This window comes from Prionailurus bengalensis, chromosome A3 (genome assembly GCF_016509475.1).
Source record: "Prionailurus bengalensis isolate Pbe53 chromosome A3, Fcat_Pben_1.1_paternal_pri, whole genome shotgun sequence".
NCBI lineage: Eukaryota > Metazoa > Chordata > Mammalia > Carnivora > Felidae > Prionailurus > Prionailurus bengalensis.
Window position 1 is genome coordinate 109,174,750 of NC_057354.1, and position 24,399 is coordinate 109,199,148.

Here is a 24,399-nt window from a genome sequence, read left to right on the forward strand (position 1 = left end):
AGATGAGGCAATGTGGTTCTAGGCCACAAACAGGAAATTGGTGAAACAGGGGAAAGACAGTAACCAACTTCCTTCAGTGGGACAGGTGGCAGTAAGAGGCAGAAAAGGAGAAACTGTGACCTTTAACTGCCATACACGTTCCTGTGTTTTCTGGCTCTTCCTTGGGAAATAAACTGGGTGGTATAATTTAAAGGAGAGTTAGCTACCAAAATTACCTCCCTGAAATTAGACTAGTTAGAGAGTCACTGGGGGGTAATCAGCAGACTCCCACACAGCTAGGAAGCAGGCCAGGCATTTCTACCTCAGGGAGAAGGTGTTTGACCAATTTGCTTTCCCAGCCTTATTTTTCCAGGGGTTCACTTAGGGAATAAGACTCTTAGTGTGGAAAGAGGTAACTGGGGAGAATCTGAGGTAATTTTGAGGCATGAGGCACTTTGGTGGAAGGGTAGGCCTGGATGTGACGCCACGCTGCCCAGGGAGGGGGTTGAGCGACAGTCTCGGGGGTGTGTGTGGGCCTGGGGGCACCTACAGCAGCTGTGGAGGACACCAGCGGGTTTGGTCTGGAAATGAGGGCTTCAGGTCAGGCAGCCCAACTCAGGAGTTCTATGGCCTTTCATAGCCTCAGATTTCTCATTTGGTGAGAATACAGGGTTCTAGAAAGCATGGGAGAGAATAGGTGCAAAATGCCTTGTACAGTAAATGGTAGGTATTATGTTTAAGCCACTTTTCTGTTGTGCCTAATGTCAATGGACTTCCTGATCCAGACGCTGTGAGAAAGTCATTCTCCCTTTTTCCCAGGTCAAGGGCTGCCGCCCTTTCACTCGGGGACCCCTGCCCGTTACGGTCAGATGAGCTACAGAAGGACGGGTCCTGGAACAGGGCCAGTGCCTTGACTGCCCTCGATCACTGGACCAGCCTCTTTCCCGTATCACCCATTTGCTGTAGGGCCGAGGGTCGAGCCTGGCAAATAGAAGGTATGTTTGAAGGGGCTTGTGAAGTTGCCAGGTGAGGACTGCGTCCATGCCCCTGACTCACCTTATCAAAGCCCCTGACTCCTCCATGCAGACTGTTGGGCCCATTGTTAACGGCCAGCTTATACTCCTTCCCGTCCACCGTGAATGTTCCTTTGGCAATTCGGTTGGCCACCCTGCCAACCACTGCTCCAAAGTAGGGCTGCTTTTGGAGGTACCCTGCAGGGACATGGGATGAGGGACATGGGATGAAAGTGTTTTTTAAAACTTCAAACCAAAGGTGAGGCTCACGGTGCTGCCCACCACTCTATTCATTTTCTTTCTTTCTTTCTCTTTCCTCCTTCCTTCCTTCCTTCCTTCTTTTCATTTTTCTTTTCTTTTCTTTTCTTTTTTCTTTTCTTTTCTTTCCTTCCTTCCTTCCTTCCTTCCTTCCTTCCTTCCTTCCGCGAGCACACAAGTAAGCAAGGGGCAGACAGAAAAAGAGAATCCCAGGAGAGGCAGAGAGAGAGAAGTAGGGCTTGATCCAAGCAGGGCTCATGCTCACCCGATGTGGGACTTGAACTCATGAACCGTGAGATCATGACCTGAGCAGAGGTCAGATGCTTAACGACTGAGCCACCCAGGTACTCCCCCACCCCTCACTTTCTTCTGAGAGAACCTGAAAGTGTAATAATTTAGGCATATCCAAGCCCTCAGGGAAACACAGAAAAATGGCTGGCTTTACACACAAACTGTCCCCTTCCAAAAGTAATGCATGCTCCTTACAAACATTTTGAAAGAACTTTATAAAGCACAAAGAAATTTAAAAAATTTTTTTAAATGTTTATTTATTTATTTTGAGAGAGAGAGAGACAGTGCAAGGAGGAGTGGGACAGAGAGAGATTATCTCAGGCTGGTTCCATGCTGACAGCACAGAGCCTGATGCAAGGCCTGAACCCACAGCCTGTGAGATCATGACCCAAGCTGAAGTCAAAAGTTAGACACTTGACCAACTGAGCCACCCAGGCACCCCAAAACACAAAGAAATTTAAATCATCCCAGTCTCATCACTAGAGAGTACTACTGTTAATATTCTTATGTATGTATCGCCATCTTTTATGGATATATGTGCTTTTCTTCTTCTCTTTATAAAAATGGAGTCTTAGTATACATGCTGCTTTGTAATCTGCTCTTTTCTAGGCCAACTTTTTAAAAAAGTTTAAAGAAAGCAAAAAAACCTCCCATTTGTTTTTCACTCAGAATTCACCCTCGGAATTCTATCCCCCTTTCTTATGGTTCTTTGCATCCATCCCATCTGTGTTGATAGAAGAATATGCAATTCGAGCCTATGAACTATTTCTACCATGCCTGGAAGGGCTCTCAGGATATAGACTCTTAAGCATTCACCCAGGCTCCCGTTACTCAACTGGCTGGGCATGAGTGAAATATTAATCATTCTCTTCCAGGTCTTTCCTGGTTCACTCCCTTGCTAACCTGTAGGTCCTCAGAGTCCTACCCATGGAATATCAAAACATCTCACACCACGTTCTTCCTAAGACTCAGCCACTTTCTAACTACTCTACATCTAACTCATTTCATCTTCAGGATACTTCTATGAGGTAGACACTATTATTACCCTCATTTTACAGATGTGGAAACTGAGGACAGAAAAGTTGAGAAACTTGCCCCAAACACACAGATCGTTATCAAAAGAACCTGGATTTGAACATAGTCTGGCTCCTAAGTTTTTGTTCTTAATATTTATTTACCTTTGAGAGAGAGAGAGAGAGAGAGAGAGACAGAGAGAGAGAGAGAAGAGCAGAGAGAGAGGGAGACACAGAATCCAAAGCAGGCTCCAGGCTCTGAGCTGCCAGCACAGAGCCTGACGCAGGGCTCGAACTCATGGACTCTGAGATCATGACCTGAGCCAAAAGTTGGGCGCTTAACCAACTGAGGCACCTGGCGCCCCAAGGCAGGGTTTTATGTGTGTGTGCGTGCATGTGCGTGCGTGTGTGTGTGTGTGTGTGTGTGTGTAATTAGACAAGATGATTCTAACCTTGCTGTGAAAATGCAAAGGGCCAACATAGTTATACAATTTTGAAGAAAACAAGATGAGTGACTTGCCGTATAAGATCCTAAGACTCACTAAGTTAAGGCAGTGTGGTGCTGGCCCAGAAAGACGAACAGACCAATGGAACAAAAGAGACAACCCCAGACATGTCCTGTACCTATGAAGACCAATATGTGACAGAAGTGACACACAGATCCGTGGAGAAAAAATGAAACCAAGAGTCAGACTCTTAACCGACTGAGCCACCCAGGCGCCCTGTGGGTTCTTGTTCTTAAGCATCACCTTATTTGAAAAGCACAAGGCTTTCTGGTGAATTGAGCTTACTACCATCTCTTAGAATAGGCCAGACTGACCTCTCTACCTGCTTCCCCCTCCCTCCCCTCCCTCCTCTCTTTCTGAAGCTACAGCTTTAAAACTCCTTATACCAGGTAACCAAAAGGAGTTCCAAAGGGCCAAACAACCTTCTTTGGTTTTGCTTCATCTACTTTTGTTTTATTTTTATTTTTTAAAGATTTTATTTTTAAGTAATCTCTACACCTAACAGGGGTCTTGAACTTACAACCCCGAGATCAAGAGTCACACGCTTTACCAGCTGAGCCAACCAGGAGCCTCTTGTTTCATTTTTAGTAGACTTTATTTTTTAGATCAGTTTTAGGTTTACAGTAAAATTAAGCAGAAGGTACAGATTTCCCAGATTCCCTCTATCCTAATACGTGCATAGCCTCTCCCATTATCAATACCACCCCCCCATCTGAGAGACACATTTCTTTTTTTTTTTTTTAATTTTTTTTCAACGTTTATTTATTTTTGGGAGAGAGACAGAGCATGAACGGGGGAGGGGCAGAGAGAGAGGGAGACACAGAATCGGAAACAGGCTCCAGGCTCTGAGCCATCAGCCCAGAGCCTGACGCGGGGCTCGAACTCACAGACCACGAGATCGTGACCTGGCTGAAGTCGGACGCTTAACCGACTGCACCACCCAGGCGCCCCGAGAGACACATTTCTTTAAAAAAATTTTTTTTTGGTAATGTTTATTTATTTTGGGGAGACAGAGACAGAGAATGAGCAGGGAAGGCACAGAGAGAGGCAGAGACACAGAATCCGAGGCAGGCTCCAGGCTCAGAGCTGTCAGCACAGAGCCCGACATGGGGCTTGAACCCATGAACCATAAGATCATGACCTGCTCAGTCAGTCGCTCAACTGACTGAGCCACCCAGGCGCCCTGAGACACATTTCTAATAACTGATGAACTCACATTGACATATCATTATCACCGAAAGTCCACAGTTCAACAGGAAGGTTCACTCTTGGTGCACATTCTGAGGGTTTGGACAAATGAATAATGATATGTATCCATCATTATAATATCATTTTTTTACTGCCCTAAAAATCTTCTCTGCTCTGCCTATTCATCCCTCCCATCCCCTCAGCCCCTGGCAACCACAGATCTTTTTACTGTCCCCATAAATGTGGCTTTTTCAGAATGTCATAGTCGGCATTGTATACTTTGTAGCCCTTTCCGATGGGCTTTCTTCACTGAGTAGTATGCATTTTAGGTTCCTCCCTGTCTTTTCATGGCTTGATGGCTCATTTCTTTTTAGCACTGAGTAATATTCCATTGCCTGGAGGAACCACAGTTCATTTGTCCTTTCCCCTACCAAAGGACAACTTGGTTGGTTGTTTTAGTAATTATGAACAAAGCTGTGAGAAACACCTGTGTGCAGGTTTTTGTGTGGACATAAGTTTTTAACTCCTTTGAGTAACTACCAAGAAGCATGACCACTTGATCATATGGTCAGAATATGTTTGGTTTTGTAAGAAGCAATCAAACTGTCTCCCAAAGTGGCGGCACCATCTTGCACTCCCGCCAGCAGTGAATGAGAGTTCCTGTTGCTCCGCTTCCTCATCAGCATTTGGTGATGTCAGTGTCCTGGATTTTGGCCATTCTGATAGGGCCTCACTATTGTTTTAATTTGTATTTCCTCGATGAGGTACAGTGTGGACCATTCATCTGCTTTTCAGGAGCTAAAACATGTGAAGAAAAGCAGAAATTTTTGTTCAAAAATTATTTGGTTGTATCTACTTTTGATTCCTACTCTGATCCATTCAACAAATGTACACGGAGTCCCCACTCTGCCAGCCACATGCTCGGCACTGGAGACAGTGACAACTCCAACAGCAAAGCTGCTGGTTCCTGGGCTTGCAAGAATTCCCTCAGAAGAGACGGCTTTCTGGCAACAGTAAACAGCCCACGGAGAGAAGCAGTACTTGCCAGTCTTTGGTTTAGATGAAGAGTTTTTAACACCAGAAACCGCTGCTCTCAACTGTCTCTGAAAAATGCTTCGGAACAAATGCGTGTTATTTGTTACAAAGATACTGGTATCTTCATAAGTTACTAAGCTTTCATATCAAATCAGAATTACAAAAAGTGACATTCCCCAAATTCTGAATAGGACATGAGTAAAACGCTTGTTTTCAAATGCAGAAAATACTGTTTTCCATTAAAAAGGGAAAAGTTTCTAGGTCGAACCATGAATGATGATTTTTTTTTTCAATTGCTGATGGGGGACATAGGGTAGAGGAAAAGTCTGTCCCTTTTCCTGAGCAAAGGACTGGCCAGAGTACATTAATAAATCCTTAACCAGCGTTATGGACTTTTCCACTCCTCTAACGTCCCACGGACCCCAGCTATGCTATCCACCTCGTACCGCCCAAACTTCAGCCAGAGTACCCTAAAAGCGTGAAATGAAAGTACCTACTATTTCCAATCTAAGCTTCTACAACCTGTTTTCGGAGGAAAGCAAACATTACTTTAATTGACAAGAACTTTAATTGCCCCCAATATTAAAAAAAAATTTCTTTTAAATATTTATTTTTGAGAGAGAGAGAGCGAGAGAGAGCGTGAGCGAGCAGGGGAGGAGCAGAGAGAGAGGGAGACACAGAATCCGAAGCAGGCTCCAGGCTCTGAGCTGTCAGCATAGAGCCCAACGCGGGGCTTGAACCCACGAACCGTGAGATCGTGACCTGAGCCCAAGTGGGCTGCTTAACCGAATGAACACTCCCCTTTAAAAAAAATTTTTTTTTTAATTTGTCCCCAGTATTTTAAATATTTTCAAATAGCTGCTGGCTGTCCACATGGATCTTGATGCCCTTTTTTGCAGTATTAATCAAGTGAGGTAAAACGCTCAAGTAGTGTGAAGGAAGACATTTGGGGGCAAGGGAAAGAAAGGAGATAAAAACGACTGATTGCTCGCTACAGTCAGACACTATCACAGGCGGTAGCACATTTAGTCTCATTATCCATTAGTTAAGGTGAAGAAACATGTCTGGAAAGTTAAATAACTTTAAGGGACAAAGCAGAGATTGAAGCCAGGAATCCCCAGTACTCCTACAAGGGCACTCAGGCATCTGCAAGCCTACACCGCAGTCTCTGAACCGGTCCCTTTTCCTCCACCCGCTATTGGCCGGGGTTTTCTAAAAGCACTAGGTCTATTTTTTCTATTTTTTCCATAGTGACTCCCATGGCCGTAAGAGCCGGGTGTTTTGTGGTAACTGGAGGGAAGATGAAGGGCAAGAGTGCACTGGTTGTGTGGGTAGGTTGTTTAAACCTGTGGCTTATAGGCAAATAGTCTCGTCACAGATTTTGAGAGAAGTTATAATGACTGTAGGTGAGGCATGAAGAGGAAACGCATTTTTAAATATTTTAGGTACAAAAAATGGCAGAACAATTCATAGGAGGCATTAGTGACTTTTCTAGGCTGTAACTAAAAGATCGTATGATTTACCTCTTTAGAATTCTACAGAAGAGAGCTCTCATTTTCCCAGGGAAAAACTGAACCAGTCTGACCTCCGGTCATGGCCATGATCCAAGCAGTTTATATAATCTATCTGGGAAACTGGAGATTGTTCACATCTAACCTGGCAGTTAAAAAGGACCATGTTTCATGGAATTATACATGCTTAGCTCCTCCCTGTGGTTTAAAATATTCTGGGGCATAGTAATGTCAAGATAACCCCTTATTCTGTCATGTCTTGTAGCTTTAAATGATTCACCTCAGTTTTGTTTACATAATACTTACACATTCAGATATTTGAAAAGAATAGACAGTGAAAATAAAGTCTCCTTCTTACCCCTGCACCCTGGCTATGCAGAGCCTCTCTTGAAGGCAATCGCTGCTGTCAATCCCTTTTTTTTTTTTTTAAGATTTTATTTTTTTAAAAGTAATTTCTACACTCAACATGGGGTTCAAACAACCCCAAGATCAAGAGTCACACACTCCCCCAATTGAGTCAACCGGGCGCCCCAATGTCACCAATTTCTTAACGTGGGTTTTAATACACAAGAACTGATCAAAACCGTAGCAGAGCCCCATTTCACACTATTCTGACTGAGACAAGAATGCTCCCCGTTATGACATACATGAGGTCTTCTTTTATCTTTAGCAATATCTATCTTTGTAGAAAGAATCTACGAAAAAACTGAAAGACAGGAGCGTAAAAAAGGAACAAAGGAGCCGCTTCCAGTAGCCATGATGATGGCTGCACATATTAGAAAGTGTTACTTGATATTCCAAGGGCTTTTTTCCAACTTCTCCTCTTCTGAAAATCACTCACTTTCCTTCTAGAATAAATAATTCAATCATCTAAATTATAGCCTAGGAATGAGCACCTAGAATATTTTGGATGCTTTGATTCAACCTGGCATTATGTGAAGTCTGTGATGTATGCTAATAAGAAAATGCTATTTAACATTCTCAAGAGATGTTATGAAGATGGAGGGCAATAAAGCACACGCTAGATCACTATAATCCAAGGAGATCGATTTCTTTTTCTCCCTTTTAAGAACATTGGGGGATAGTACTTTCCTCATCCAGACTGCCCCAAGAGGCACAGACTTATAGAGACAACTCCACCGTATTAATGCCCTCACAAAATCAACACTTCCATGCCTAATAAGACACCAGTGCTATGGCACTATTAGGTATTTACCCAAAGGATACAGAAATACAGATTTGAAGGGGCACATGCACCCCAATGTTTATAGCAGCACTGTCAACAATAGCCAAACTATGGAAAGCCCCAATGTCCATCTGATGAGTGGATGAAGATGTGGTCTATACACACAGTGGAACATTATTACCCAGCCATCAAAAAAATGAAATCTTGCCATTTGCGACAACATGGATGGAACTAGAGTGTATTATGCTAAGTGAAGTAAGTCAGAGAAAGACAAATACCATACGGTTTCACTCAAGTGGATTTAAGAAACAAAACAGATGACACATGGGAAGGGGGAGAAGAGAAGAGAGGGAAACAAACCATAAGAGACTTTTAAGGATTGAGAATAAACTGAGGGTTGATAGAGGGGAGGTGGGTGGGGAATGGGCTAGATGGGTGATGGGTACTAAGGAGGGCACTTGTGATGAGCAGTAGAGGTTGTATATAAGTGATGAATCGCTTAATTCTGCTCCGAAACCAATATTGTACTGGATGTTAACTAACTAAAAAGAAAAAAAAGAAAAAAGAAAAGAAAAGACACTGGTGCTTCCCAGCGGTCATGCCGTCAGGGCACACACATTTCATAAGAATTCCACAAAGACACTTTGCATTTTAAACTCTATGTGACCCTTACATCTAAACGAACACTGATAAGGAGCGAGAGCAGTCATTGTGTGTGTGTGTAGAGGTGCAGAGGGAGGGCCATATGATAAGGCAGAGATGGAAGTGAGGCGATAAAAGCAGAGGCTGACAGCTTAGCGTCTCCAAAGCTTTGCTGGCTCTGATATTCTAGGACGTGGGTCCAATTCTTCGACTCCACTGGGCAATTTTGCACCAGCCAAGTAATCTCTTTGTGATTCTGTGTCAGCCTGGAAAATAGTTATGGTACTCACAGAGAGAGAGGTGACTCGGCAAAATCATTCTAAAGAATCCTCTTTTGTCACTTGTCAACTCTTGCCTTCTGACTGAAGATCTGAACCCCCACCAAAGAAAACCAATACTCAGTTTTCTGTTAACTTCTAACCATGAGCCATGTTATGTATCTAAAGAACCAAACAGATAGAAACACACACCTAAAGGAAAACCTCAAACCTCTTCTCTAGCAGGCTATGCCCACGCCCCTACCACGGAGCAAAGCGTACTCATTTTCAAGCAGTTTCCTTTTGCCACCTTTATTTCAGACCTCACCTCCTGTCTAGCTACACAGTAGGGCCAGGATGGCACTGCAGACCCTTTCCTTTGCTGAGATCAAACTGTAACTGTAATTTTTTTTTTAATGCGACTATCTGGCTAATGTCTAACCCCCCAGCTAAAGTGCAAGCTCCATGAGGGTGAGGACCTTGTCTGTCTCACTGAATGAGGTGACTGAATGAACAGCTTGTGAATGCATGGATTAATTCATGATCCTAATTGCCCATGGAACCTCATAAAATAAAAGTTGGTCCTACTTGGGAGACCTCACTGCTAGACCATGAGTTGGTCTTCTGCTTGGTTGGTTCCCGAGCTGCCAGCCCGCGCTGGGCGCTGTAACACCAGACTGGGTGGCTAAGCCGTCTGTACCCACTGAGCCATGTCGAGGAGAATTTCTCAGACAACCAGGGCTCAAGGAGAATCTGATGAAGGAGAGAGGAAGTAGAGGAGACAGGTTTTAGATTGTCCTACAGAAAGAACACAAGGCAAGACCTGGAGCCACACCCCCTCTAGCCAGCTTTTACCTCTCCTGCCCTGCATACCTGGCAGTTCAAAGATCGCTCCAGGGTTGCTGGGGTTTTATCTTACCCTGAACTATTTTTTTTAATGTTTATTTATTTTAGACAGAGGCAGAGAGAGAGAGAGAGAGAGAGAGAGAGAGAATCCGAAACAGGCTCCAGGCTCTGAGCTATGAACTCACGAAACTCTACATCATGACCTGAGCCAAAGTCAGAGGCTTAACCGAATAAGCCACCCGGGAGCCCCAGACCCTTAACTATTCTAAATTAAGGCAATGCCTGAATGGACAACCAGAGACCAAGTCCTACAGCTGTTTCCATTCATGTGTCTTTTTCCGAACACAGGATGGAAACACAGTGGGTCTGCCGGTTGCAAGCACTCCTCGCGGTGATGAGGGTGACGAGCTCGGGTACTCGCCCTGGATCCTGGCCACCTCGGGGGCATATGCGGGAGGGCTGGGGGCCCGGGGCCCGCCCGCAGCCCGGGACAGCATTCAACCCACCTTCCAACTCTGCAAAGCCGAGCACCACATCTGACGCCCTGCCCTGCCTGTCTTTGACCTCCAGGGCCGTAATGGTGCAGCCCCAGGAGATGATGTCCACTTTCAGCAGGTCTGACTGCAGCTGGAACTTCTCCACTGTCCCTGCCCCTGAGGGCAGGTCTCCGAACACGGTTCTAGTCACCGAAACCATGGGGAAAGCGTGGGGGCGTGCAGCTACTCCCAGCCCTTCCGACTCTGCCTCCAAACCTGGAGCCGGAGAAGTTTACTGGAGAAGGGCGGGACACGGCCCAGACTCCTCCCCTTCCTTGCCGGGATTTGGGGAGTGACCGCTCCTGCAAAAAAATACCTTCTGGCGACTTTCTAAACCTTTCCTTTGCCTGAGGGCCACAGGAAGGCAAAATTTCCAGACGGGGTTTTCCTTTGCTAACTCTGGCTGCATTGCATGTTGGGAGTGGTAGTCTTTGGAAGGTGAAATTGCATTTTGGGGCCTGTAGTTTTCCTAAACCCAAATTCTGAATCTGCAGGATTGCGGGGGCGGGCGGGGTGTGGGGGTTTCTCCGGCTCCCGGTTCTCAACAGGCAGTGAGCTAGCAGTTCGTTAACTTTGGTGGCTGACTTTCAGATAAAATGCTGGAAGATGCAGAAAGCAGAGTTAGAGAAAGATGAATGTTGGGGGGAGATTCTGGTTTTAAGTTAACTCTGATCCAGAGGAGAAAGAAATACAGAGATAATTTAGAGAAAGGCGTCTCTGCACACTGGATTCATTATATTTGTCCCACACAGTGAAAATTCTAGACATGTTTGTGCTGGAGCCACTGCCCAGAGGCTTTCCTGGCTGGTGGCCTGGAGTAGCAGCCTGGACAGGGTCAGGTGTAGTTACACGGAGGTGCTCAGAGGCAGCCTCTGACTTTCTTTTCCTCAGGGGACTGGGGAAGGGTCTTGAGGACATACCCCCATCTCGTTCCTGAAGTCCAGAGTTCCTTTAAAAAGGGATTGGGGGGGGGGGGGGGTTGCCTGGGTGGCTCAGTCGGTTAAGTGTCCAACCAGCTCAGGTCATGATCTCACTGTTGGTGGGTTCCAGTCCTGGTTTGGGCTCTGTGCTGACAGCTCAGAGCCTGGAGCCTGCTTTGGATTCTGTGTCTCCCTCTCTCTCTGCCCCTCCCCACTCACGCTCTGTCTCTCCCTCTCTCTCAAAAATACATAAACATAATTTTTTTTAAAAAAAGGGATTAAGGGAGTATTTATTGAGGTCCCCCTAAATGTCACGTACTATACTTTTATTATTTCCTTTCCACAAACAGAAAAAGGTTATAAGTAGGTACCGATGGGAGAGGAAAAGGCAAGCAGACCATTAAATAACTGTCATCCTTTCGAGTGCCTCAGAATGGTGTGAGATTTTTCAAGAATATATATTTCCAGGCCCATCCCTGGAATTTCAGATTCTGTGAGTCTAGGGCAAGACTCAGGAATCTGTCTTTTTCACAGGTTTCCTGGGTGATTCTAATGCAGATTACCTGGGACCAGACTTTGAGAAGTACTGCTCAACGGTTGGGTGACTAATGTTAGATTTTGTTTCCTCCAAATAGACTCTGATGGCATAAGACTAAGATAGAGCTCCTAAAGGCCTTAATAGGATTGCCAGATGAAATATAGGAGCCTGTGTACTTCTTTGCGAAATGTGTCATCTCTAGACAGTACTGGGCCCAGGAAGAGAGAGGATGCTGGAAGCCGGAAGTGTTTTACTTGATGGCCTTCATACTCCTCTGGGCTTGACACTGCTTTTGGTTCGGTTTCTAGGTACTTCAGAGGGGTTCCAACTGGACTGTGGTGGATGCCAAAATGCATCTCTGATTAGGAAATTAGGAGAACTGGGGTTGTGTTCCTGGAATCAGATGCGAATAAAACATAACTGCCTCTCAGCCCTTTCTGTCTGTCGTTTGAAGGAATACTTAGCATTCTTGCCACAAGCCTCAATTCTCATTCATGAAGCAGGGGAACTGTGGTAGCAAAGGAAAAAGAGAGCTTGCAACAAACAGGCTTTAGTGAGGCGTCACACATGATAACAAAAAGACCCAAACAAGTCAAATTACAGCCTGCGCCACACTCACACAATAACCGATAGCACTCTTGCGTGCTGCTTCATCAGAAATTCTCATAAACTCTGCAATCCTCATCAACCCACCTAACATTTGCGGCTGATTCATATACAAGCCCTTTCGGCAATGCTGTGTTAGCACGGATGTCTCAGAACCTCTTCTTCTGTGGGCAGGAAGACGGCATTTTCTTTTCTCAGCCTCCAGTTCTCAATGTTCTGCCAAGCTCATGTTGTCACAGAAAGAGATGAATGCATTTGAACGGCCAAAGCCAAGTGTCACTAGGGGAGATGTTGTAGCTAGGCTTGGTGGAAAATGAAACATACCATGATGTCTCTCAAAGATGTAAGGAGTACATTTCATTTCATTTTCCTTTCACTTTTAAGGGCTGAACATATTGTCATAAATAGGACTACCTTGTGCTAGGTCAGCCGTCAGGCTTGAACCTTTACTTTTCTTACCAAAATATCCTATTCTCCGAGTCCCACAGTGATGCTCTAAAGGAATATTTGTGCACTTGGGGCACCTGGCTGGCTCTGTCAGTAGAGCATGCAGCTCTTGATGTCAGGGTTGTGAGTTCAAGCCCCACGTTGGGTGTGGAGCCTACTTAAAAAAATAAGGTAATATATATAAAGGAATATTTGTGCGCTTAAAAAGAACAGAGGAAGAAGCACCCTTAAGGGAAGGAAATATTCTCCATCTCCAAGGTTGGATTGGGTCAGAAGCCAGATAGTGCCTTTGAAAATGAAAGATCCTCAAATTTGAGGAAGTATTTCTTTTTATTTTGGGGATGAGAACTGGGGGTGAGGTCATGAGGTAAAGAGAGAAGGAATTGTGACATTGATGTCAAGAGACGTTACTTAAAGCAGCGCCTGGGTGGCTCAGCTGCTTAAGTGTCTGACTCTTCCGCGAGGGTCATGATCTCACAGTCTTGTGGCTCTGCTCGGCGCTGACAGCAGGGATATGGCTTGGGATTCTCCCCCTCTCTCTGCACCTTCCCTGCTCACACTCTCTCTGTCTCTCTCCAAATAAATAAACAAAACAAAACCAAAACCAACAAACCAAAAAGAGAAGTTGCTTAAAGTGGGTACCTTTTCTTTCAACCTGAGGACTCAGGGTAGACAGGTAAAAAATGAGGTCAGTTTCTCTTCTCTACTGGAAGTTAGTCCCCAAAGCTGAGTGTGTGGGGAGCCAGGAATGAGGAGATCTGAGCCCTTAGACCCTGGACTCCACCTTCTCATTCTACAAAGACACTGCATGTGTACTATTCCTGGGATCTGTCAGATCTGGGGCCCATGGAGACGGCTCCAAAGCTTTAAGCTGTTGACAAGATGCCTAACTCTCTGAGCTGTAATAATAAAACCAACTCATGATATCTCACAGTTTGTCTATAAGGAGACCCAGAATAGATTCTCTTCTGTTGATAAGTTACCATCTTCCTGTTCTCTTTCTCATTGCTCTGAACTCGAATGGCATTTATTGTCAATTTGCTTCATTGGGTGCTCAACTATGCAATATCTTAGATGGTTCATTATCTGCCCAGGAGCACATTTTGTTGTTATTGTTTACTCAACGTTTGGCTCCCAAACTCCATATTTTGACTCACAAATTTTTTGTGACAGAAACAACACTAGGGTTCAGAAGAAATCTGGGAGCCAGGGTAACCTGGAAGAACCTCTTCAAGTTGACAAGAGGCAGAATTCTTCATAGTTCAGGTCAACTCGATTTCATCAATAATTTTGGAGCAGCTGCTGGGGAAGGCATTATGGGTGCAGGTGAGAAGCTGTTGAGAAAGATGGATTAAATTTTGCTGTATGACGTGCTCATTTGTCAAATATTCGAGGATTATGTGCCAGGCACTGTGCTAAGTGCTGGCTGTACATTGATAAGTAAAACATGATCCTTGCCTTCCAGGAGCTTACAGCTTAATATGATATACTGCTCATCTCTGTCTTCCATAAAACCTGCAATAAAATCTCCAGAGTTCATTACCAGTCAATGCTGGGTGAAACAAAGCACTGGGATCAGCCTCGAAGTAGTTGTAATTTAAGGGTTGCCCAGAGATGTTCAGTCATACTGGGATTATTTTAGAATTTCCTAGAAGCAAGCACAGGAACTGGCAATTTTAGATGCTCAGTAAATAACTATTGAATAAATACATGATACATTCATATTTACAATGCTGTAGTGGAGAATTGGCTCTGATATCAGAAAAACTGGGTCCGAAAGTCATCAGAACTTACTGGTCAGGCAATTTGTTCAACCACTCTGAGCTTCAGTTTCCTCAACTATAAAATGGGAATAATATCACATGAATGGCCCATCCAATTATTATTAATTATTACTAGTAAATATAAAGTGCTAAGAATGAACTGGGCACCATGATAAGCACTCCTATGAGTCAGGCACCATTATCTGATACAGAAACTGAGACTTACCAAGGTTAAGCAACTTGTTCAAGGTCACATGGTTAGTAAGTCAGGAAATCAAGATTTGATCCTGGGCAGTTTGACTGCAGAGATAGGAGCATTTAACCACTTCCTTATATGCTGCCTGGTATTGTGGTCAATGGGGAACCTGGAGTCCAAAGCAGCCTGCAAATTTGAACACATTACGCCAGGGCAAAATGCTCATCTCCTAATTTTTATGGTAATTACAAGTTTAAAAAATTAGTTTCTGGAATTAGGTCACAATGGGCTCAAGACGGCATTGTGTTCACTTACTGTAAGTACAGAAGGGTCCAAGGAGAAAAGCTAATCCTTGGGAGCATACACTCTGGAAACGAGGCACCCATCACCTCCAGATCTATTATGTTGTTATTTGTTGATTTGTTATTATGTCTTCTGCCAAGAAAATGGAAGCTTCACGAGAGTGAGAACTTTCACTGCTATATCCTAGTAGCTAGAACAGAGCAGTGGATTGCTAAAAAATATCTGTTGATTGAGTGTTTGAATGCTGGAAAGGATGGGAAGCATCTCTCATACACAGCTGGTAGAAGTCTCAATTGATAAAAACCACTTTGAAGGACGACTTGTCAATATGTAATCAAGTCTGTTTGCACAAAACTCAGAAACAGCCCATGACCCAGCAACTCCATTTCTTGGAATATACCCTGGATGATGTTTTGCATATGGACGTAAGAATATTTATAGCAGTATTATGTGTAAGAATCAAAATTTGGAATCAACCTAAAGTCCATCAATTGAAACATGGATAAAACAATTTTGGTATACGCATGTAATGCAATGTGATGTAACAGGAAAATAAATGCACTAGATACTCCATAGGTCCTCAGGCATGAATGTCATAATTATAATGTTAAGGAAGAAAAAAGCAGTGCAGAAGGATGTAAATATGTCATTTACATCAAATAATAAACCTTGCAAAGTAAACTAGATCTCCCTGAATTTAAGTCATTAGTCCAGGGTCATTTAGCCTGGGGGGTTATAGAGCTAGGATTTTAATCCACAGCACGCCACTATATCATCCTGCCTCAGGTAAGCATTGATAGCCAGATATGTATTAGACCCCCATAGCGCTCTGGAAACCCTATTGACTGATCTTTCCTTAGTTTGAGTGAATGTCATTGTCAAGGGAGTGGCTTGGGGGGGGATCTCTTTTCTCTGCCCTTCCCCCCATTTTGATATGAATAATAGATGTTTAATCAATTTCATGTAAAGCAGCTTCAAAACAAGTCCCTCATACATTCCCTTTGACTTGATTGTGGCACCTATTTATAGAAATTCTAAAGCCACAACTGGCCTGAGCACATTCCTTAGTTTTATATAGACTGGATAAACACTTCTAGTTGTCCCTTGTGACAACAATACTTTCAAGAGTCAGAACTCTTTTAATTCCACAAGTTATAAATCAGCTCAAATTTGCCTTAGGCAAAAAAGGGAAATTATTGGCTAACATAGTGAAAAGTCTGTGGACGAATCTCCCTTCAGGCATGGCTGGATCTGGGCTAAAACTACATCAACAGAACTTGGTTTTTCTCTTCCTCTTGTTCGGTTTTCCACTGTGTTTGCCCTATTTTCAGACTGTTCTTTCTACCTATGATTTCTAGCACCTCCAGACTTACATTATCTTACAATAGCAGTCTCAAGACAAAGCAAGCTTCACATTCCCCACAGTATCAACAAAAGTCCCAGTGTTGACTCTCACCCGGTCCTGTGCCCTTCTGAACCAATTGCCTGGTGCTTGGTGTGGTTGAGTCAGCCTCACGCAACACTGTGGACTGGGGCGTGGGGAGGGGTGATTATCCAAGGGACAATCTAGATGCTATTCCCAAAGCGAGAATGGATGCTGACCAGGCTAAAACAAGATTTGCCCACCAAAAAGAGTAATGGGTAATTTCATTAGAGAATTGTGAGTGTGTTAGAAATCAAAAATTAGAAATAAATGCACTGGGAATTCTTGTAGAGAGTTCAAGCATTTAGAATATTTGACACATCAAAGTACCTGGGTCTCACAAAGAGCTTTCAGCATTCTGTCAGTCGCTCGGTAGCAGGTGTTGCCACATCCTTGCTTCTATTCTTGTTTTATCTTTGTCGGCCTTGGTCTCCTAACTAATGTGGTAGTGACGCAAGCTTGCTTGAACCTTTCTCAACATCTTCAATTACCCTGCTGTTTTTCAAAGGACAAGAGCTGCCAACATTCGAGAAAGAATGTTAACTCGAATTCAGCCTAGCCTGAAGCAGATTCACCCCTGCCTTGTCTGAGAACAAGGCGGATCGGGGAACTGCTCTCCGAGTTCATCTGGACTCCATTCCTCATAATATGGAATCTTACATAAAAAAAGCATGGCCGAATATAATTCTTGGCAGAAAGTAACATTCAAGCACCTAAAACATCTACAAGTTATCTTGCTCGAATAAATGTGGAGAATTTGCTCTTGTGAATTTGCCAACCTGATTAAGTAACCTTTGATTCACTGCCTTCAGTATCTGCTAACCAGTCATAGTGTGATCTTCATTCTTCTATGACACTTGTTCGAGAGGTCCCAAGTAACATATACTTCTTATTTTTATAATTTCTTGCTTTTCAATGATCACATTTGGCTCAGCTTGAAAGATAAATTTCTCCAAAGATGTAATAAGCACTTTTTTTGTTTTGCCAAATTAGAACTTTGAAAAGTTACTCTTTGATTTGTTAGAATTAGGTTTGGCTGCCTATAACAGAGATCCAAAATAACAGTGGCTCAAGAGAGATACAAGTTGATTTTTTCCCCTAAAAACAGTCCAGAGGTAGGGATGTCAGGATCTGGGATCGTACCCTACTTGCAAATTGATAAATTACTGTTTTGTGGAGGCTGACAGAAGACACAGATTCCTGGGTCTGAGACAAAGGATTTCATTACTCACCGCATAGCAAGCAGCATGTGTATCCTGCTGGTGCTGGTTCCCTATGCCCTCCAAGACCCATGGAGGTTACAAGGAGGAACCAAGCTGGGCATGACACATACAGTGGGTTTGCATTACAACTGGGCTCTACCACTTTTATAGTGAGTGGTAAGCAAGCCTGCGCTTTGTCTGGGAGAAGATGAATCTGCTCACTGGAAACTCAACCCCAAGAAATGGTTGCCTAAAGAGTGGTCAGGGCCTTGGATTCTTAGCATCCTCAAAAAGGGTGTTCAGGGATGCTCAAGGCCTTGGTGGATTGCTTCTCTCAACAGGTGGTCCAGGGTTAGTATGGCAGTTCTGCTCAACGTGGTCATCTGGCACATAAGTTCCCTACAGCTTGTTGCTTCACTATCTGAAAGGTGTGGCCTGAAGTCCACTTAGCCAAGGAGGTATGCCACCGTGTCCACATTTAGAGCAACAGGATGGAGGAGAGGAGGTGAGGACAGGGAATGTTGGAGAAGAGGCAGGCCTCTTGTATCCCCTTTGAGGATACATCCTGAAATTTCCATACGTTACTTCCCCTTATATCACATTGGCCAGGAGTTATTCACTTAATCATATCAGACTTCAGGGTAAGTTGAGAAATGTATAATCTTGTTTTCTAAGGGTTCTGTTAATGTTGTATAAAGGAGAAGATATTGGAGCAGTCTAGCACATTCTTTACTAAAAGTTGATAATATTTCAATAAATATTTTCCAGGGACCTTGTAGGGTTGCTAAAGGTCACTTTGTGCCTCCCATTCTTTGTACACAGTGAAAATCTTGAGCCTGTGGTTTGGACGTGTGTTAGCCAGACAGCTGTGAGCACACACGGAGGATGGGACTACAAGTGTCAGGTACACTTCAGGCACTGCCCAAGGTGAGAACACAAAGGAGTCGGAGGATTTCCAGGGATCTGGAAGAAGACAGGGATATTAGTCCAGATGATGGTGCCTTTGTGAGCGTGGAGCTAAAATTCCAAGGATCAAAGTGACGAGGTCTGAAATAACTCTGCGTGGAGAGGTTCGTGTCCAGAGGGTGGGTGGTGCAGGGTGTGATCTGTTGTGATGGTGATGAGTTTTTCAATGGAGGAAGAGCTCAAGCCACATAGGATTTCCCCTAGCCCTCCCAGAACTGGCTCCCCTGGAAGACGTGGAGAAGTCAAAGTTACAGTCAGCCACAGTACATGGGCTCTTTGTATCTTGAAACAGGACTCTGAGCCAAAGTTGGAGGGAGGGTTTTCAGGAGTCAGTGTTGACCCAGTGTAGTCACAGGAAGAATTTCCTGGGAGCAAGTGACTGGGGCACTACACCAAGTAGAACCCAGCTGAGGTCCCTGGGGATGACCTTGAAGCTGGCAGGTACTCTCCACTAGTTAATGGGCTGTGGTATAGCCCCCTAGTTCCTGGGGAGCTCTCTTTCATGGAAGACTTGAGCCTCTGCTCCAAGTAGAAGCACTTAGCTAGTTCATTCCACTTGGACTTTAGCACATAGGGCCTCTGTCATGTCCCTCAATTTTGTGCCACCTTTTACCAAAATGACCATGACTCCCTCCCTGCATGTGGGCAAGGCAATCATTGACCAGGTAACTTTGTCCTAACAGGGTCTTAGTAGAAGAAGTCTCGTCAAAATTTACCACATAATGGGGCGCCTGGGTGGCTCAGTCGGTTAAGCGGCCGACTTCGGCTCAGGTCATGATCTCGCGGTCCGTGAGTTCGAGCCCCGCGTCAGGCTCTGTACTGACAGCTCAGAGCCTGGAGCCTGTTTCAGATTCTGTGTCTCCCTCTCTCTGACCCTCCCCCGTTCATGCTCTGTCTCTCTCTGTCTCAAAAATAAATAAACGTTAAAAAAAAAATTAAAAAAAAAATTACCACATATTAAAAAAAAAAAAAAGATGAAGAATGAGGGCCCTCTGAATGGTTTCAGGTATGTCTAGGAGGTACACCAAGATGGGTGGCATTGACTGATAAAAGAGTTAGGCTTCTCTAGGAGGAGAGGGAAGACAAGGCAAGGAAGGGAGGAGAAAGATCCTAATGGCAAATGCTGGAACAGCAGTGCAGCTGAGACCTCACACATGAGGCCAGGATAGGAAAGCTTATCAGCAAAGCCTTCACCTGGACTCCTGGGGGCATATTCTGGTGGAAATGGCTGAGAGAGTTGAATGTTGAAATTTGGGGGCATAAGGAAAGACTTGATGACTGATAAATAGCCAAGAGGAACTAGGGCAAAGAATCTAGCTAGATGGGAGGGGTCTGGCAGACATGTGAACCTGGCTCAAAAGGTCAAGGGGCACATCAAAGTGGTGTCCAGCCAGAATCAAGGTGGTCAGTGAGTACATAAAATGATTCCAGAAAATGGACTCGCACCCTGTTCTAGAGTGAGACTTTTCTTCCCTGGCCTGTTGGAAATTGTCCACTGTCTGTGTGGATTACAATCCACAGGTCGGAAGCCTGGAGGGAAATTCGGCCCTCCTTAGAGTAGGTGTGAACAGGGAAAATTTAAGCCTCCCTTCTACTCGCCTTCAAAAGGCTCACGCTGAATTTAGGTCAGAGAATTGCAACAGAATTGGCCATTTTTTCTGGGCTTAACCACATTCTATAAAGAAGTGTGGTTGTACAAGGGCCAGGTGAAGTCAGAAGATGAAATGTGACAGGGCCCCTGTGTGGTTTTTTCTGACACTTAATGTGTCATGTTTTTACATATACCAACCAATTCTATGACACCAGTTGGGTGCCCAACGATTCAACTCAATTCTGACACCATTCACTTAGAGTTTGGGTCGGATCTCATGAGTCAAAGGGCTCAGACCCACAGGACTGCCTCCATGTCACACACCAGTCGCAAATGTGTACCCAGGCTACCCATACTTCTTCAAGCCTGACTACAAATGTGGGAGTTTTTGTGAGCTCCCTTCAGATTTGATAATGTACTAGAATGACCCACAGAATTCAGGAAAACACTTTACTTAGGTTTACCAGTTCATTCTAAAGTTCCTTATAATTCAGGAACAACCAAGCAGAGGAAATGCATAGGACAAATTCTAGGGGGTAGGGGTGGGGGCTGGGGGTTGGCACAGAACTTCCATGTTCTTTTCTGCTGTGCCATCAACCAAGTCCATGGATGTGTTCACCAACCTGGGGGCTCAATGAACCTCCCCTTTAGGGTTTTTATCATGGTTTCAGTAGGTAGGTATGGTTGGTTAAATCTCTGGCCATTGATGATTGAACTCAATTTCTACCTTTCTCCCCTCCCAGGAGGTCGATGGGTGGGGCTGACAATTCTAACCCTCTAATTACTTGGTTGGTTTTTCTTGTGACCAGTTCTCGCCCTGAAGCTTTCTAGCCTCCTACCACAAGGGATTGTCTTATCAGCATAAAACACTCATCACTTAAGACACTCTTCTCACTTAAGAGAGAGTCCAAGGGCTTAGAGAGCTTTGTGCCAGGAACTGGAGACAAAGACCAAGTATTTTTTTTTTTTTCAAGTCTTTTGTATTATCCCACAGCCCCCAAGTGGGCCCTACCACCCACTCTGTCTTCAGGGAGTAACCAGGTCAAGGAGGAGGAAACTTTGGTACACATTAGCATATTCGGGGGACCTTATTAAAAATATAGAGTCCTGGGTCTGACTCTCAGTAGCTCAGTGACTCTCAGTCACTGAGGAAGGGACCTCCTGGGTATCTGTATTTTTAATAAACTCCCTAAATAATTCTATGCTCACTGGAATTTGAGAATCATGGAGCGAGGGTTTCCTTGAGTCGTCTCCCTCTCCTCCAATCATGCTGAAGGAAGAGCCCCAAGTCTGCCCTCAGGTTACAATCTTCCCCCGACTAAGGACAAGGAAGAATTACAGCTGAGTACAGAGGACCCCTAGGTGAGGCCAATCTTCAGGAGAGGCCAATCTTCAGGATCCCGGAGATTCCGCCTCAGGTTAGAATCAGAAATTCAGAAAAAGGAATCAGAATTAACACTGGGCAGTGTCTGCTGTGTGTCAGGCGGATGTGCATGCGAGTCTATCTGCCGGGGAGGTAATAATCGTTGTTATTCTCACGGTTGAGAAAACGGAGCCTCGGGGAAGACTATGGCTGAGGAGGCATGGTGGGTATTCAAATAAGGCCTGCCTAGCTCCACCCTCTAGGTCAAAATGGTGAGTAATGAAAAGGGAACGTGTGGAGCTGGGGTGACTTGGTTGCGAGCTAGAGTCATGGCAGTACAGTACACGGTGTCAGTCACCCCACAATTACTGCTGTGGAAAGGGCAGCGCTGATAGGGCGGCTCTGCCCCACCACGTGGGAAAGCTTCAGCCCATACTTGCGACTTACTGAAGCAGCTACTTTCTCAGAGCCTTCCTGGGCAATCACCATTCCTGCTGAATGTTTCCTGGGGTTTTACTGTTTTGTTTGTTGTGTTTGTTTCTTTGTGTGCTGGACTTGAATCCTTAGGGCAGAACCCAGCCAACGGTTCTAGAAATTACCGGAGTCTCTCTGACATGAAGAGTGTGCCCTGGACGGTTCCATGGGTGGAAGGCTGCATGAGGCCTGCTGGGAAAGCAGCTCTTCTCTACAGGGTTGGTGTAGAGGCAGACAGGCTAAATATGAAAGGTATCACCCTAGGCTTTAGGAGTTGGCCAAGGTCAAATCCAATAGGAACAGGGGGGGAAACAAATAGGAGAAGGAATATAAAAATCGGCAGCCAGAGGGGCGCCTGGGTGGCTCGGTCGGTTAAGCGTCCAACTTCAGCTAAGGTCATGATCTCATAGTTTGTGGGTTCGAGCCCCACGTCGGGCTCTGTGCTACAGCTCAGAGCCTGGATGGAGTCTGCTTTGAATTCTGTGTCTCCTCTCTCTCTGCCCCTCCCCCACTCATGCTCTGTCTCTCTCTCGTGCTCTGTCTCTTTCTCTCAAAAATAAATAAATATTAATTTTTTTTTTTTTAAACAGCAGCCAGAACTTTAAGAGCAGGTCAGAGGGAAGTGCACCAGGTGATGGGAAGAGGGTCAGGGATGAATCATCGAGTGAACGGCTTGGCCAATATCCCTGCAGTGTGTTGTGGGGCCGGCATGGGAGCTTGGAGGAAATACGTGCACCCCGCTGGACTGTGTGCTCCTTCCACATAGGTGCATCCCAAGCAGGCTCTGCACTGTCAGTGCAGAGTCCATGGCAGGGCTCGAACCCACAAACCATGACATCATGACCTGAGCTGAAATCAAGACTGAGCCACCCAGGCGCCCTAAGCCCATTCTATTTCTTTAAGGCAGGAGGGGTTTCCTTTTCCAGGACCAGTCTCTAGTATTAAAGAACTGATGACAATGAATTAATAATCGAGGGCCATTTGATGAGCACAGATGAGGGCAAAGAGCTGGGGCAAAGAGTTACCTCTAGGTGACCAGATTGCTGATGTCCCCCAGATTCCGTGCCACCCATGGATAGCCCTGGATATAATCTGCCAACGCGGGTATGTCTGACTCTGCTTTCTTGGTGCTTCTGTACCAGAGCTGCATAATTTAACTTGTGTTACTACTGCGTTTTGCATAGAAGATGGATTTTCTGATTATTTTGTCCATAATTGATCCGGGTTTCTCTGGAGCTCCTACCTACGTGGTTAGTTGGTGGTGGTGGTGGTGGTGATTAGCTAAATGTCTAATTTGATTTAAAGCATGGTGGGGTACCTGGGTGGCTCAGTCACTTAAGCGTCCAATTTCAGCATAGGTCATGATCTCGCGTTTCCTTGGTTTGAGCCCCGTGTCAGGCTCTGTGCTGGTAGAGCAGAGCCTGGAGCCTGCTTCAGATTCTGTGTCTCCCTCTCTCTGTCCCTCCCTAGCTCGCACTCTGTGTCTGTCTCTCGCAAAAATAAACATTAAAAAATTTTTTTTAAAAAAAGCATGCTGATGCTGATAATTGGGTGGCTTTGGGTGGACTAGAAGATAGACTTGAGGCATATTAAAAATTTCAAGAGCTTATTTGAGTAAAAATCTACTCGGATGGGCAGCCCCAAACTGGAGGCGGTGAGGAGCAAGACTTTCCCAGAGAACAGGTGGAAGCGAAGTAGGGAAATTATTGATTGGCTATAGTCGAAAGCCAGTTGGCTGTGATTGGCCGTCCTTATGTTTCAGTTTCCTAACCTGGAGACATTTATAGGCTTAGATTTTGGTTCACTTACAGAGGCTGCCATTCAATTAGGGCCACCTCAGTGGTCTCCTTGCTTAACTAATTTAATAGGTATGTTAATATTGTAACATACCTATTACTACTGTAACTTCAGATAACTTCCCCCTTTGCTGGCTTCTTTTCCTAATATGGTAAGCAGATGTAAGGAGAAGAGGGAGGGGTGTGGCTTAGGAGTCTGTCACAGCAGGAAAAGCCACCATCTCAGGCTGGGGGCCCTTTGCCTCTTCTGCTGCCTTGTCCACCTGTTTGCTACGTGCTGTGCTGGTTCCTAAGCTGCAGCCTCCAGCCGTTGACAGGTGGCCCTTTACACCCTTAGCAATGCCTCCTGGGAACAGTGACCCTCTCCCTTCCCGACTTTGCCTCCCCTCAGCTACCCCTGTGGACCCTCAGCCTCTGCTTTTTCCTCCATTGGATCCCTGCCCTGGGGGTCCACCGCAGACTCTTCAGGGGGTCTTTTCCTAATCCTTTCTGAAGTAGTCTCCAGGTAGCCTCCCTACCTACGGCCCCCAATCTCTTTTTCTTTCTAAAA

General features: G+C 45.0%; 1 protein-coding gene across 2 annotated transcripts in view; it reads right to left on the reverse strand.

Annotated features, from left to right (window-relative positions):
• Positions 1–24,399, reverse strand: part of GALM (galactose mutarotase) — a 114,593-nt gene that overhangs the window by 41,948 nt on the left and 48,246 nt on the right. The window contains exons 1-2 of one of the 2 annotated variants that reach the window (XM_043604133.1): positions 10,232–10,666; positions 1,036–1,190 (exon numbers count right to left, since the gene is read on the reverse strand). In XM_043604133.1, coding sequence (XP_043460068.1) covers positions 1,036–1,190; positions 10,232–10,421 — 345 coding nt within the window. In that variant the 5' untranslated portion in view covers positions 10,422–10,666. Of the gene's footprint in view, positions 1–1,035; positions 1,191–10,231; positions 10,667–24,399 lie in introns of those variants that run through there. The other variant, XM_043604134.1, reaches the window with a different exon arrangement.